The 12,150-nt window shown below is 35.3% G+C and overlaps 1 protein-coding gene across 3 annotated transcripts in view; it reads right to left on the bottom strand.

Annotated features, from left to right (window-relative positions):
• The window catches only part of EXOC2 (exocyst complex component 2), a 131,515-nt gene that overhangs the window by 70,236 nt on the left and 49,129 nt on the right, over positions 1-12,150 (bottom strand). For all 3 annotated transcript variants that reach the window (XR_016465014.1, XM_090137009.1, XM_031589285.2), the window contains exons 8-11: positions 10,900-11,045; positions 10,727-10,808; positions 10,167-10,269; positions 6,385-6,503 (exon numbers count right to left, since the gene is read on the bottom strand). Coding sequence is in view for 2 of the 3 variants with exons in the window: in XM_090137009.1 (XP_089993135.1) it covers positions 6,385-6,503; positions 10,167-10,269; positions 10,727-10,808; positions 10,900-11,045 (450 nt within the window). In the remaining variant the exon portion in view is untranslated. The remainder of the gene's footprint in view (positions 1-6,384; positions 6,504-10,166; positions 10,270-10,726; positions 10,809-10,899; positions 11,046-12,150) is intronic.

Genomic DNA, 12,150 nt, shown 5'->3' on the forward strand with positions numbered 1-12,150 from the left:
AGTCTTTGTTATTCCAACTGTAGAATGAAACCATTTTTTGATTCACCACAAAAAGGGCAATTTGGTATACTGTTATTTTGAGTGGTGTTCTAAGTATTTCACAACCTAAGGGTAAACCTTATTGTCAGTCCCGCAGGCCAAAATACATTGAAGCAGAAGCCAAATACTTCAAGCTCAGTGTATAAACAAAAGTGATGTCATTTTACTACACTAGCTCCAATGGACACTATGATCTTCAGTGACTTTGAAAACAGTTCGCTTCTACTTCATTTCCTGTGTAATGATTTAAAAGATTCAAGACACCAAGGTAAAATTCTGGCCAGAGAATAGACAGCTTCCTTTAGCTTCAGCGGTACCACTTTTTCAGCTTTGCTTTTAAACTACATGTGCTTCTTTTTAATCACAGTATTTAAAATCTGTGGGATAGGTTCTTAATATTTAAAGTACTGGATAAAGAGCAATGCCCCCCTGCAATTCCCAACGAAAATCTAAACAACAACGAAGTTACAGATAAGGTGGTAAAAGACAAAAACAAATCTGGCGTCAAATTTTCTGATTAATTTTTAAAATTTAATTAATAACCCATTAAGGGATTGCTTGACATCTGCTGTCAGAAGAGTGTTTCTGCTATGGACAGGGGATGTAGTTTAGACACGAAATGGTTCCCAGCTGCAAGAAGTCTTCTTCCAGATGTACAGTAAGCAAAGGCAATGGAAGAGAACCAGCTGCTACGACAACAAATTGAAAAGGCCCTTTTGACACAAGCCTTGCTGGTCTGTCTGATCTAACAAAGATAGATCATTCATTGCGTGGCGAATAGAATCTCAGTGTGGCACAAAAGACAGACCAGTGCAGTTTAAGTATCTATCTCCCTTCTTCACAATACATCTAATTGCTGTTATCCTGGCACAGAAAGAACTTGCTTGTACAATATTCTGAGTGCTGCAAAGATTGCATTCTTTCAGCAGTTAGAACAACAAAAACCCATCATTGCGACTGAACTATTATAGTTCTTGAGTATCAAGAACTGCCTCCACATTGGGAACATCAAAAGGCTATATGTTTTGCAGCCTGAAGGGCAGTAGAAAGATCACACTGCCATTTTGTGTTTCCATACATAGGTTTAGTTTCTTAAGGGTACTGACAGCTTATATATAATTTTAGTGCATATATCTGAAAAAGACCAGTTAGAAGATGTTTTCAGTCACTTTGAAGATAACTGAATTAAGGTCCCTATCCATTTTAGCTCACAGGATCACGGAACCTGTCCAGCCAATACTGAAGTCTAAGCAATAACCACAGGCCACACAGGAAATGGTCCAAGCTCCATAGCTTCTTTTTCTGGTACTCACACTATGAATCTCACTGCTTGAATTCATTTTGGCTAGCTGCCTAGTGCCCCAGGCAGATTTTCAACTAAACCTCATTTATTTACATTTATTTTCATGTCATTTTACGTTATTATATCCTCCAGGTTTCCTGTACTCCAACAAGTCTGAAAAGCATAAACCATACTAAAGATCTAAAATTATGCCCAAAAAGTAGGGGAATTGCCAAATAAAGTTTAAAATTACAAATATAAAATTTATTAATTGAAGGAAACTGTTTCGAATCCAGATACCAGGACTGAAAGTCCTCAAGCTTCTCCAAATCTTAGTTCAAAGCTCAGAAGAAGCAACTCAGGCTTTAGCCAATAAAAGGCACAAAACACTACCAGCACAATTCAGTTTGTCATCCACACACCTTCTGCTAGACATATTAGAAATTCTGTTTTGAGTGAGCACAGTGCTTCTCTATGTTAAATTTTATATTCATAGCCATCAAAAATATTCTTTCTCCTTTTTAGGAAAAGTTTTAGTCTCCATCTCCCTAACAAACAATTATGTATGAAGTAAAAAGCAGCAAACCAGCTTTATCTATTTCATCCAGTGGGCAGCAATAGCAGATAGCAATCAGATTTATAAATGGACTCTGTCACTGCTTCAGGAAATCACTTCACAGCCATAATAAGAAAAAATGGTTTCAATAATAACAAAAGAACACAAGTACCTATCCCATTAGCAAAACAGGCACATTAAGTAGAAAACATACAAATCTTTGTATTTGCAAACTTCACTACATCTGTAGAGCTAGAGCTCCAGGCAGTTGCTTGAATCCCATGTCCATAGCTGCTTCTTATGAAAGAATTTAAGTATTAGAGAAGACTGCTTTACGTATGGACACTACCATCGGAGTGTTGTGATCCAGGCACTGCCCATACTGCTTAACGTTTCCACTGACTTTTTGCTGTTGGGTTTCTCTCTTTTTGCCCAGGCTACTCATTTGCCAGAGCAGAAGAAATTTTCCTCTGCTGTCATACATGCATATTCACTCCTTGCAACACATGGGTTTGAATTTCAACAGTTTCTTGTAATACAAGCATCTTTTGTGTGCATTATTTATTTCACAAATGAGAAAGTATGTTATGGTTACATGGGCTAGGAGATAGAATAAAAGCAAAGATGTGTGAGTAACAACTGCCATATCTGAGTATGTAGTGAAGTCCACATAACTCAGGACTAATCAAACCAGTAGTGTTTAAGGCTGAAAGGGAAGAATATATTAATATGCATACACAGATATTCCTCAAGGGAAATTTTCTTCAAAATGGTAACACAGCTATGAAATTGTTTGTACACTTGACTTAAAATTCTCATCCCACTTAGACCTTTGAAATAAACACAACCAATAAGCTAACGATTAGATTGCTGTGCATTTCACAATTAGTAATTGTCAATTAAAATCAAAGGAAAAATCTGATTGAATAATTTGCTGTTGGTAGTTGCTAGTCTTAGAGACATGCTGACAAATTATCTGCCAAAATTTAGCAAAGCCTTATATACCATTCAAGTTTTGGATGTAACACTGGAACAAGCTGGATTAACTGATTAACTAAAAACAGAATTTGAAACACACGGGACTTCTGCTAACACCAGAAACAAATTCCAGCAGTGATCACCAAGACCATTACAGCACTGTAAATTTGCAACATTTTCTTATGTTAAGTTCATTAGAGATTGTACTCTGTTACGATAGTTCTCATGCCTACAGCTGTAAGCATTTTCTACAAAATGGAGTTAATTTCTAATAGCAGAGAAACAGCGGCTGTTCTATTCTTATTTTACATATGAGAGTACTACTGAGTGTGAAAGATTTACAGTTAGAGATTTAAGTATATTTCTATTTATTTTATTCTGGTATCTACATATATATTTTAAATCTAATTTGCAGTTTCCTGTCACCACTTTCAACTGTCTCAGCATATGTCAGCTCACTCCACTCCCTACCTTTGCTTGGGACAGCCTTGAAAATATAGCCATTAACAAGAGGGCAGTCATCAGACAAAGGTAATGAATTCATGGGACATAGAAAAGTGAATTTATTTCTTGTCAATATTGGAGCTTTGTCTTGACTGTCATTACCAGTGGCTCAGACAAGATGATACGCTGACACAATCTCTTTGAGAAGATAGGAGTAGATCCTATTTCTGTGAATGAAAAAACTATGTATTAAGTCACAATGATCATCCTCCTGGTAGTGTGTAAATAACATGGAATGCATTGTTAGCTTGTTATCGATGAGTATATTTGGACTGAGTTCTCTTTAGAATGCACTTAGTTTTGGTTTTTAGCCTATTTAGGAAATAATTGCAATGGTAGCCATCCCTTCCCAAGTGCATCATGACCCACAAATAAATTCTTCGAGAACTTTTGGTGTCTCACAATTCGCTACTAAACTCTGGCCAGGAATGTTAATAGAAGACTTCTCCAGGCAAGAAAAGCAAAGGTTCTTGTCTAATTCCAAATCCATTTCAGGTAGTAAAATTCAAGTTCATGTGTAACAACTTAGAGCTCTGGTCTGCTTTGAAAACTAGTAAGTCAGCAGCAAATTTATTTGGCACAAACTCAACTGAAAGCTGAAAAATAAAACAACATATGCATACAAATGCATAAATAGATACAATCTGTTACTCCGCTGAAGAGTTTTGATTCAGCCAGCTTGAACCACAGAAAAACAGCTAATATCAGCCACAACTGTTGGTATGTTCAAGGTGGAAATAGTCACATATTCTAGCATACACCATCTTTTAGAAATAAAGTGCATTATTCATGTTGAGGAGAGAAACCTAGAAAAATATCTAATGCGTTTCTCAAGACACTGTCAACATTATGATCTACCTCCTCCTTCAAATGCTCAATGTACAAAACCTTTTCTGGAAGCGTGTTTTAAGGAGGAGGCTAGCCTGAAAATTTTCTACTGTTATCTCTTAAAAACAACTTCTGAGTTTATAAATATATAAAGCCCATTTCTGATTTCAAATTGATTTGAGTCCTCAAAGACATGTGAAACAAATTTGACATCTGAGTGAAAAAACAGTCTTTTCCTTCTAGAAAATTATACATCAGTGAAAGTAGATGAAAATAAATTCCATGTCCCAGATCACAACAGTCAGCACTGTTCTACTTGGCAGTTGATACCAACTCTTCCAAGTTTCCTCTTTGCCTTCTCCCCTCTGATGGATGTTAAAATTAAAGATCCATGGAAAGAAGAAACCAAGATCAGCAACTTTCCTCTGCTCAAATAGATACTGAATGGGGAATACCATGAACCAGGATCTATTTTTGAGTGTTTTGCAATGTGTGCAAAAACTACATCACTAAGGACCATAGAAAAGGATGAAAGGAAACTATTTAAACGGTGCTAGCTCTTTTTTAAAAAAGTTATACTATATTAGCATTTTTTTCACGCAAATATTAACTATTCATACATGCATTTACTGGGCAGACAAGTTATGCAAATTCCTCCATCTGTGAGCCAAACAAAGCTGCTAACATAAGAAGTTCCTTTGATATTAAGGCTGAGGTAAGCAGAATTGTTGCAAGAAAAACACCAAGAAGGTTGAGATTTTCAAGACAAGCCAAGGAATTAAGGTCCATTTTTTGATTAATTACTGGAGCATGCATATCAACATTATGTAGACTACTACAACAAAGAAGTTGCAAGTATTTAACATTTTTGTGCCCCTATTTTTTCTTGTTAAGAAGCTAAGAGATTTCTATATAATGTTTTGCAACTGAAAGGAGAAAAAGAAAGCTTAGAATCATCAACAGTGGCCATTTTCATTAGTGAATTTTGCCCTTGACAGATATATACTGCAGGGTTAGGTCTCTCAGTTTTTTGAGAAGAATGAGAGATGGTGAGGTTTTGGAAACATTCTGGATTTTAACTAGAAGTACAATAAATCAGCCTAGCCTTCCAACTGGTCCCACAGCACTCAGTAACGTTTTATAGCAAAAAGTACATGTATACTGTAAACTACAACTTACTGACATTACTGTCACATTAAGCACCCTGTGAACCCTACACCTGAAGTCATAATCTCTGCTTAAGAAGAAAGCATAAGCATCCTGCAGCAATTAATTTCACAGCACTTATCTGCCACAGCTCTAAGTAAAATTCTTGAGCTTCTCAGAAGAGAACACCTTTTTTGGTTTGGGATACACAGCGACAAAACTAAACATGGGAATTACCTACAAGCCAACTCAGATTCCAATAAGCATACTCATTTCAGGAATATCAGCAAACTTGTTAAGACTTCTTGAGAAACAACACAGTATTTTCACTTTGTAATCCAGGTTATAAATTTTACTACTAGAAACACCAGGTAGTCTCCTGCCTATTCCCTTTTGAAAATACAAAGATGTGATGGACTATGACTGGTAGCTCAACTGCTGCCACACCTGTAAAACGTCTATTAGGGTGCATTTTTCCAAGGAACAACAATGGCAAAACTAGACAGAATACAACTAAGTATTCATATAGCTCTTAATGTAAAATGGACAAACTGAATGCTTAAGATAATCTCACAGGTCTGTGCCTGAACAAGAAGAAACAGTTTTCAAACTGCACTGGTAAAAAAGAATAAGAGAACCCTGTGTTTACTGCACATCAAGAAATAATAATTCGACATATGGTACTTCAATGTCCTCCATAACCATACACTACCAGCATACTGTACGAAGAAGAAATATAAATAGTGGATTTAATGTGACCTACTAGTAGTATTTCTAGAGGACAGTAAACCTAAGATAATGATTGAAATGTAATGCTTTTCCCATTTAAGAAACTTACAAGTTCTAAGTTAAACAAAAACAAAATTCCAACAGATACTTTCTTTTTATAATAAAGAAAAAAAAAATCAGTATTTAGCTTTGTGAAAAGCTATCAAAATTAAGCAGAGAACAAAAAAAAAAGTATCATTCACACACTATAACTTGTCAAAGAAAAGGCAATGCCAAATTCCTAAGTGTCAAACACATATATATAATAAAAACATATCCTTGCCTTTTTGCTCTTTAACATAGCTCTCCTTACAGTTGTGCATGAGCTGTAGAATCCACTGATGCTGAGCACCAATGCACTGCCAAGCAGGGTCCCCAGGCGCATGAAGATCAGAAAGATATCTGTAAAATCCAGTCCAAAAATCACAGCTCTGACTTGACACACTAAAGGCCTCATTAAAACAGAAATATCTTTATATATATTTATACACATATATACACACAGATGTATAATTTTAAAAATTCAAGAACTTGTACCCAATGCAAACGCAAACTTTGCATTCTCGCTTCCTAATTTAGTGAAGCAAAATTTCAGCAAAAAACCCTTATAATAATAAACAAAAGCATATATACTGAATATCAGATTAATATGTATTTTCTGTTGTGCCTCTAGAAGTGTTCTCTGGTAACCAAGACCTTTATCTGTCAAAGTTGCAGATCAGTATTTCATGTTTCACTTGAAACCACTGATGACATCTCAAGCATATAAAATATGGTATTTTGCTCCCCACTCTGCATGTCTCAGTTGGAACAGGCAAGTACAGAAGGAATTAATTTTTGGTGGCTCATTAATCCTAGCACGGATGTGCACAAGCAAATGTAAACTAAGCTTCTGGTTGTGGTTTTTTTATTTTCCATTGGATGCGCACACACTGTAGTAGTGTATTTTATATGTATATATATATACACACACACTCACATACACAGGTTGCTCCAAAAGTAATGCCTCTCCTGTTTATTTCCATGGAAACTACAGCAGCTACAAAGAGCAAATTCTCATCTACATAACACTGTTTTTCAACACAGTTACCACCATTAGCTATGCATTTTCACCAGTAATAAACAAGAGCCTGCATGCTGCGCTCTCAAAAATCCGTCCCAGCAGAGGTGACTCACTGTCACCACTGCTGAAATGCATCTCCCACTGCCTCACTGTGCTCACATCCACTGTTTGCTCTCCAGAAACGCTCAGGAACATCAATGAATGTCAGTGAGCGACATTTTTTCCCATATGGAGGAACCTAATGACACACCTTTACTTCATGCTTTCATGCCCACTTCCATGTCAAGTACCATTCTGTCACACTGCCTCTCTGTTGCCCTCTGTCTTATGGCAATAAATAGAGTATTGGTGGGATTGCCATACCATCAACATCTGCTTCTGAAGCCACAGGTCAACACGAAAACCAGGAGTCATTACTTTTGGAGCTGCTGCCATATATTATCTTCTATGTATATAGAGTGATGAAAAGGATGAACAGGTTGCCCAGAGAGGCTGTGGAGCTTCCCTCCTTGGAGATGCTCCAAAGCCATCTGGACATGGTTCCAGGCAGCCCAGAGGCTGTCTCTGCTTGGGCAGTGGTTGGACCAGATGGTCTCCCAACCTCAACCATTCTGTGCTGTCTGACAGGGGTTTTTAATTACTGAAAGTAAAAAAACTCAAACATTCTGTCTTTGTGGAGAGATGAGTATCACAAGTCAGCTGTTTTGATTCCTAAGAGAACACAGAAGCAGTATAATCTAATGTATGGCATTCATGACTACGTGACTACAGTACTGTCAAAAGAGTATTTTCAAAAAAGCAGTAGCTGCTCTACTATTTGATGTGCTCCATTATATTCTGCATTAAAGAGACACAGGACAAATTCAAAAATTCAAGACGCTCAAGATGAAGTACACTAACTTCTCTTAAGCAGTGCAGTGAAGGTTTAACTCCTTCACAGAAGTGATGTTACTATAATAATGCCTAAAGTTAATTAGGACTGCATTGCAAAAATTCATCTTCCTTGTCTGCAGTACTCTCACAAACAAAATAAACTATCAAAGTACAACTGGTGGGATAGATGGGAACATTACACAACCAACCATTTTGACAGGGTGGTATTTATAAACTATGAGCTCAAGTCTTTCCTCAACATTTAGGGGGACTTCAGTCATTGTTTAGATACAAAGTTTAAAAAAAAAAAAAAAAGAATACCACTAGCATTGGAAATAATGCATCTCCTTGCTTGTTCCGTGATATGTTAAACAGTTTCTGAAAAGTATAAAAAAATTACCAGTGTAAAGAATGCAGTAAAAATAAGGGGAAAATATGGACTGAAGCTTAATCATGAAGTCTGTATACATATATATGCACACACACGCATATGTACACGTCTATACACATAAAGATGTATACATTGAATATCTGAGGATCGGTAAGAGCACAGTATTTCAGATCTTGCCCTGTCTTAGATATTGGAGACATGCAAAAGGAACACATCAAGGAAGGAAAAAACCTCTAAAAAGCAGCAGTTTCTATGCAAATTTTTTACAATTAGGGTTTTTTAAATCTTCATTTAACCGAGGTGCTCACACATAAACTTTCTTCACACCTTGCATCCAGGAAACTTACACTAGAATAATCACATCAGCATAACTAGACTAGTGAATTTAATCTAATGGATTTTTATGTTAGGCTTTTAAAAATTTTTAATCACAAAATTATTTCAGATTTGTGTACTTCTTGCTCTCCTGAATTATACTGTTCTACAGTTGGAATACATCTGGTTACAGTAACAAAGTTTGTTTTAATGTAGACAGGGATAGTCTCACAGACTCGATAAATCTCAAGATAAGGGGCTGAAAAAAACCCTTAAAAAACAGAACAAAACAAAAAACATGCACAGAAGCATATACAAATCATTCTTCCAAAGAATCTGCAGATGAGTTTGTAAGACTTGGCTTAGATAAATAAGTTATTTTTAAGGTTTTCATGTCTGAAATAGAAAGAAACAGTAGACTCTTTCAAGACACACAGATGTTTAACACTATTCATCTTAAAACGTAACTCTAACAAATATGCAATATTTACACGGCACCTAGAAGAATGAGAAGGACTCTACCTAATTGCACACTGGTCACTGTCCTCATAAACTAATATAAAGTAAAAGGGCAGAAGACTCCAGTGCTCCTTGCCTGTGAAATTGGGCTGGGTGAGCGCAAAAAGCACTGAAGACTTCACACGGGTGTCAGATTTCTAAGAATGCCACATGCACATTGCATTTGGTCTACATCTTTTAAGATAAGTGAAAAAATCACTGAGAATACCAAGCCACGCTCGGAGTCCTACTAACACTCAGGGCTCAAAAGCTTCCAAGTAAACTCATCAATGTTTCAGAACACTCTAAATTCTGTCTCCAAGGATTGTAAAGCAGGCTAAGATTGACCAGTAGGAGAAGGTCCAACCAACTCATGTTAGTATTCCTACCATTGGCTTGGACATAACTTTTCAGAATGAGAGCAAATATAGGAATTTTAATGAAAACTAGGGAACTGGTAAACATTCATGAATCATAAAGGAAATTCATTATTTAGAATGAATAGTAAAAGAGTCAAAACCAAATTTAAACTCAAGTCTGGATTAAAACCTTTCTATTATCTGACGTAAAACGATGCAATTTCAACACCAAGCTGAAATGTAGTACAAGTTAATATGCAGTCTGTTTTGAGATCTGCACCTTGTAAGTGATCATTTCATACATAACTTACAATGAGATGATTTAGAAGAAGCAATGAATCTAAACATACCTTCATGATTTTTAAAAATTACAATCTCAATCACTCCATAAACAATCAAACATCAATCTAATATCATTATATATTCATAAAATCATGACATAATCTACTTTCAGCTATAGAATCAGTAGTCAAACTCTCATAAAAATAGTCACTACCCTATTTAGGAAACATTAAAATATACATCTAACGCCATAAATCTGAAGAAGACAAAAGCTGAATGATTACCTTATATAACGTTTCTGATCATGCAGTGTTGATGGAGTTTCAAGGAGTTTATCCAACAGAAGTTCTCTTAAAGCTTCTATTCTGGTTTCAACTTCAGCATAATCTAGGAGTGAGGAGAGGAAATAAATCTGATCAGCGTCTTCAGCAGTAGCATGAACTGAAAATCACATTATTTTTCTAGGACATCAGACACTTTTGGATTTATTATGGAAAAAATTTTAAAACATATACCTGACATTTTCATATACAACAGATCTATGAAAAAAAGATCATACTTTGAAATCTTTCCAACAGTATGTCAGAACTATTCACAGTCCCATTTTTAGTCATTGTAACTCTTTTTTCTCCCCCCCAAATATCCAGTCTTAATAAGTAAATTTGGCTGTGATTTCATACTTTGAAGAATATACCTTGCTTAGAAGATCTGCTAGAAATATTGTTTAATTGTTCCTATATATACATAACTTTTAAGGATTCAAATCACAGGTCTCTTTAAACTACTATGTGCTTTTTAGCTTATATGTTGAGAAGAAACAGAAGTAATATAATACATATCTTACATTTTTTGAACACTTGAACCTCTGTCTTTCCGAAGAGCGACTTGGCTTTTTCGTAGTCATTAATAACCACATCATAATCACCCTTAAAAACAACAATAAAAAACAAATAAAAACATTTGTTAAAAGGTAACAGTAATTTCAGCAGAGAGAGAAGTATTTTTAAAGGTTTATACCTTCTGGATATTTCTTTCTATATTCAATGGGAGGTTGAAAAGAAACTTAAAACGCTGAAGAACATTGAGTGCATTTCTTGTTGAATCAGCTTTATCCTTGCGGCCCAGCACTTCTTGGAATAAAGTATCTGCTGTGTTACTGGCTCCTATTTTAAAAAGGAAGAATTTAAGGGAAATTAGAGCAAGTAATCAGATTAAATCATATGCAAATTTTCCTCATTTTAATGAACGGCATCATCATCTAAGCTTTTTAGAGAAAAAGAATAATTATTGTTAAGGTTTTATTGTTTCTTCTGTTCAACAGTTTTAACATTTTACAACTGATGAAATACTATTTCAGAGGGAACCACTTAGCATTCTAATGTGGTAAGACCCCTGTGCAATTAAAAACAATCACTCTTTCCTATTTCAAATGCTTAACTTTGCTGCAGATATTTTATAGTTTGCTTTGGCTCCAGATCTACATTTTTACAACTAAATTATGCATCTCAGGATATGGAAAAAGTCACAGAAAGTTTTCTCTATTAGAAAAGTATAATTTCATTATGTTAATTAATGCCACAGCTTCCAGAGTTAGGACTGCAAATTTTGCAAACTTTCTGCATTCTCAAATTAATTCTTAAATATGATTAATAACGTTTGATTTAAGTGAATCACTTTTAGAAGTACTGATGATTAAATCATAGACAGTGGTGTGACTGATAAATTAACCGGTTGGTCACTGTAACAGAATGAATAATTGTAGTCTTCACAGTGCATTAAAACCCTGTTTAGTTTCATCATACACAGGATCAAGTCTAGGACAGTAATTTCATGCAATTACATTTCTACATTATTTGTGGATATTCTTCAATACAGAAATCCTCAGAACCTTTTAGAATGAAACTATAAAGCATTCTAATTCTAATAGAGTTTTTCCATACTTCCTGAGAGAGTAACAGTATTTCATTTATATTCGCACGCGATTATTTGCATTTTTCATCTCGTGACTTATTTTTAATTAACCAATAAAAGAAAAAAAGAACTGGAACTGTTTTAGCCTTTTTGATCATTGCGTGTAAAAGTTTCTACATTATCTGGTCTAGTGACTATAATTTAAGCAAAGATGAAAAAAATTACATCAGTCTCACTGGGTGGCTTGCATGCCATTTTCTCTAGTCAACACTGTGGGTGGCCTGTTCATGTTAAAAGTAGTCTTTGTAAAATAATTATTATATCTAAATAATGTTTAAACTTCGTTGAAATTTTGAA

This window comes from Phasianus colchicus, chromosome 3, assembly GCF_987193195.1.
Source record: "Phasianus colchicus chromosome 3, bPhaCol1.hap1.1, whole genome shotgun sequence".
Classification (NCBI taxonomy): domain Eukaryota; kingdom Metazoa; phylum Chordata; class Aves; order Galliformes; family Phasianidae; genus Phasianus; species Phasianus colchicus.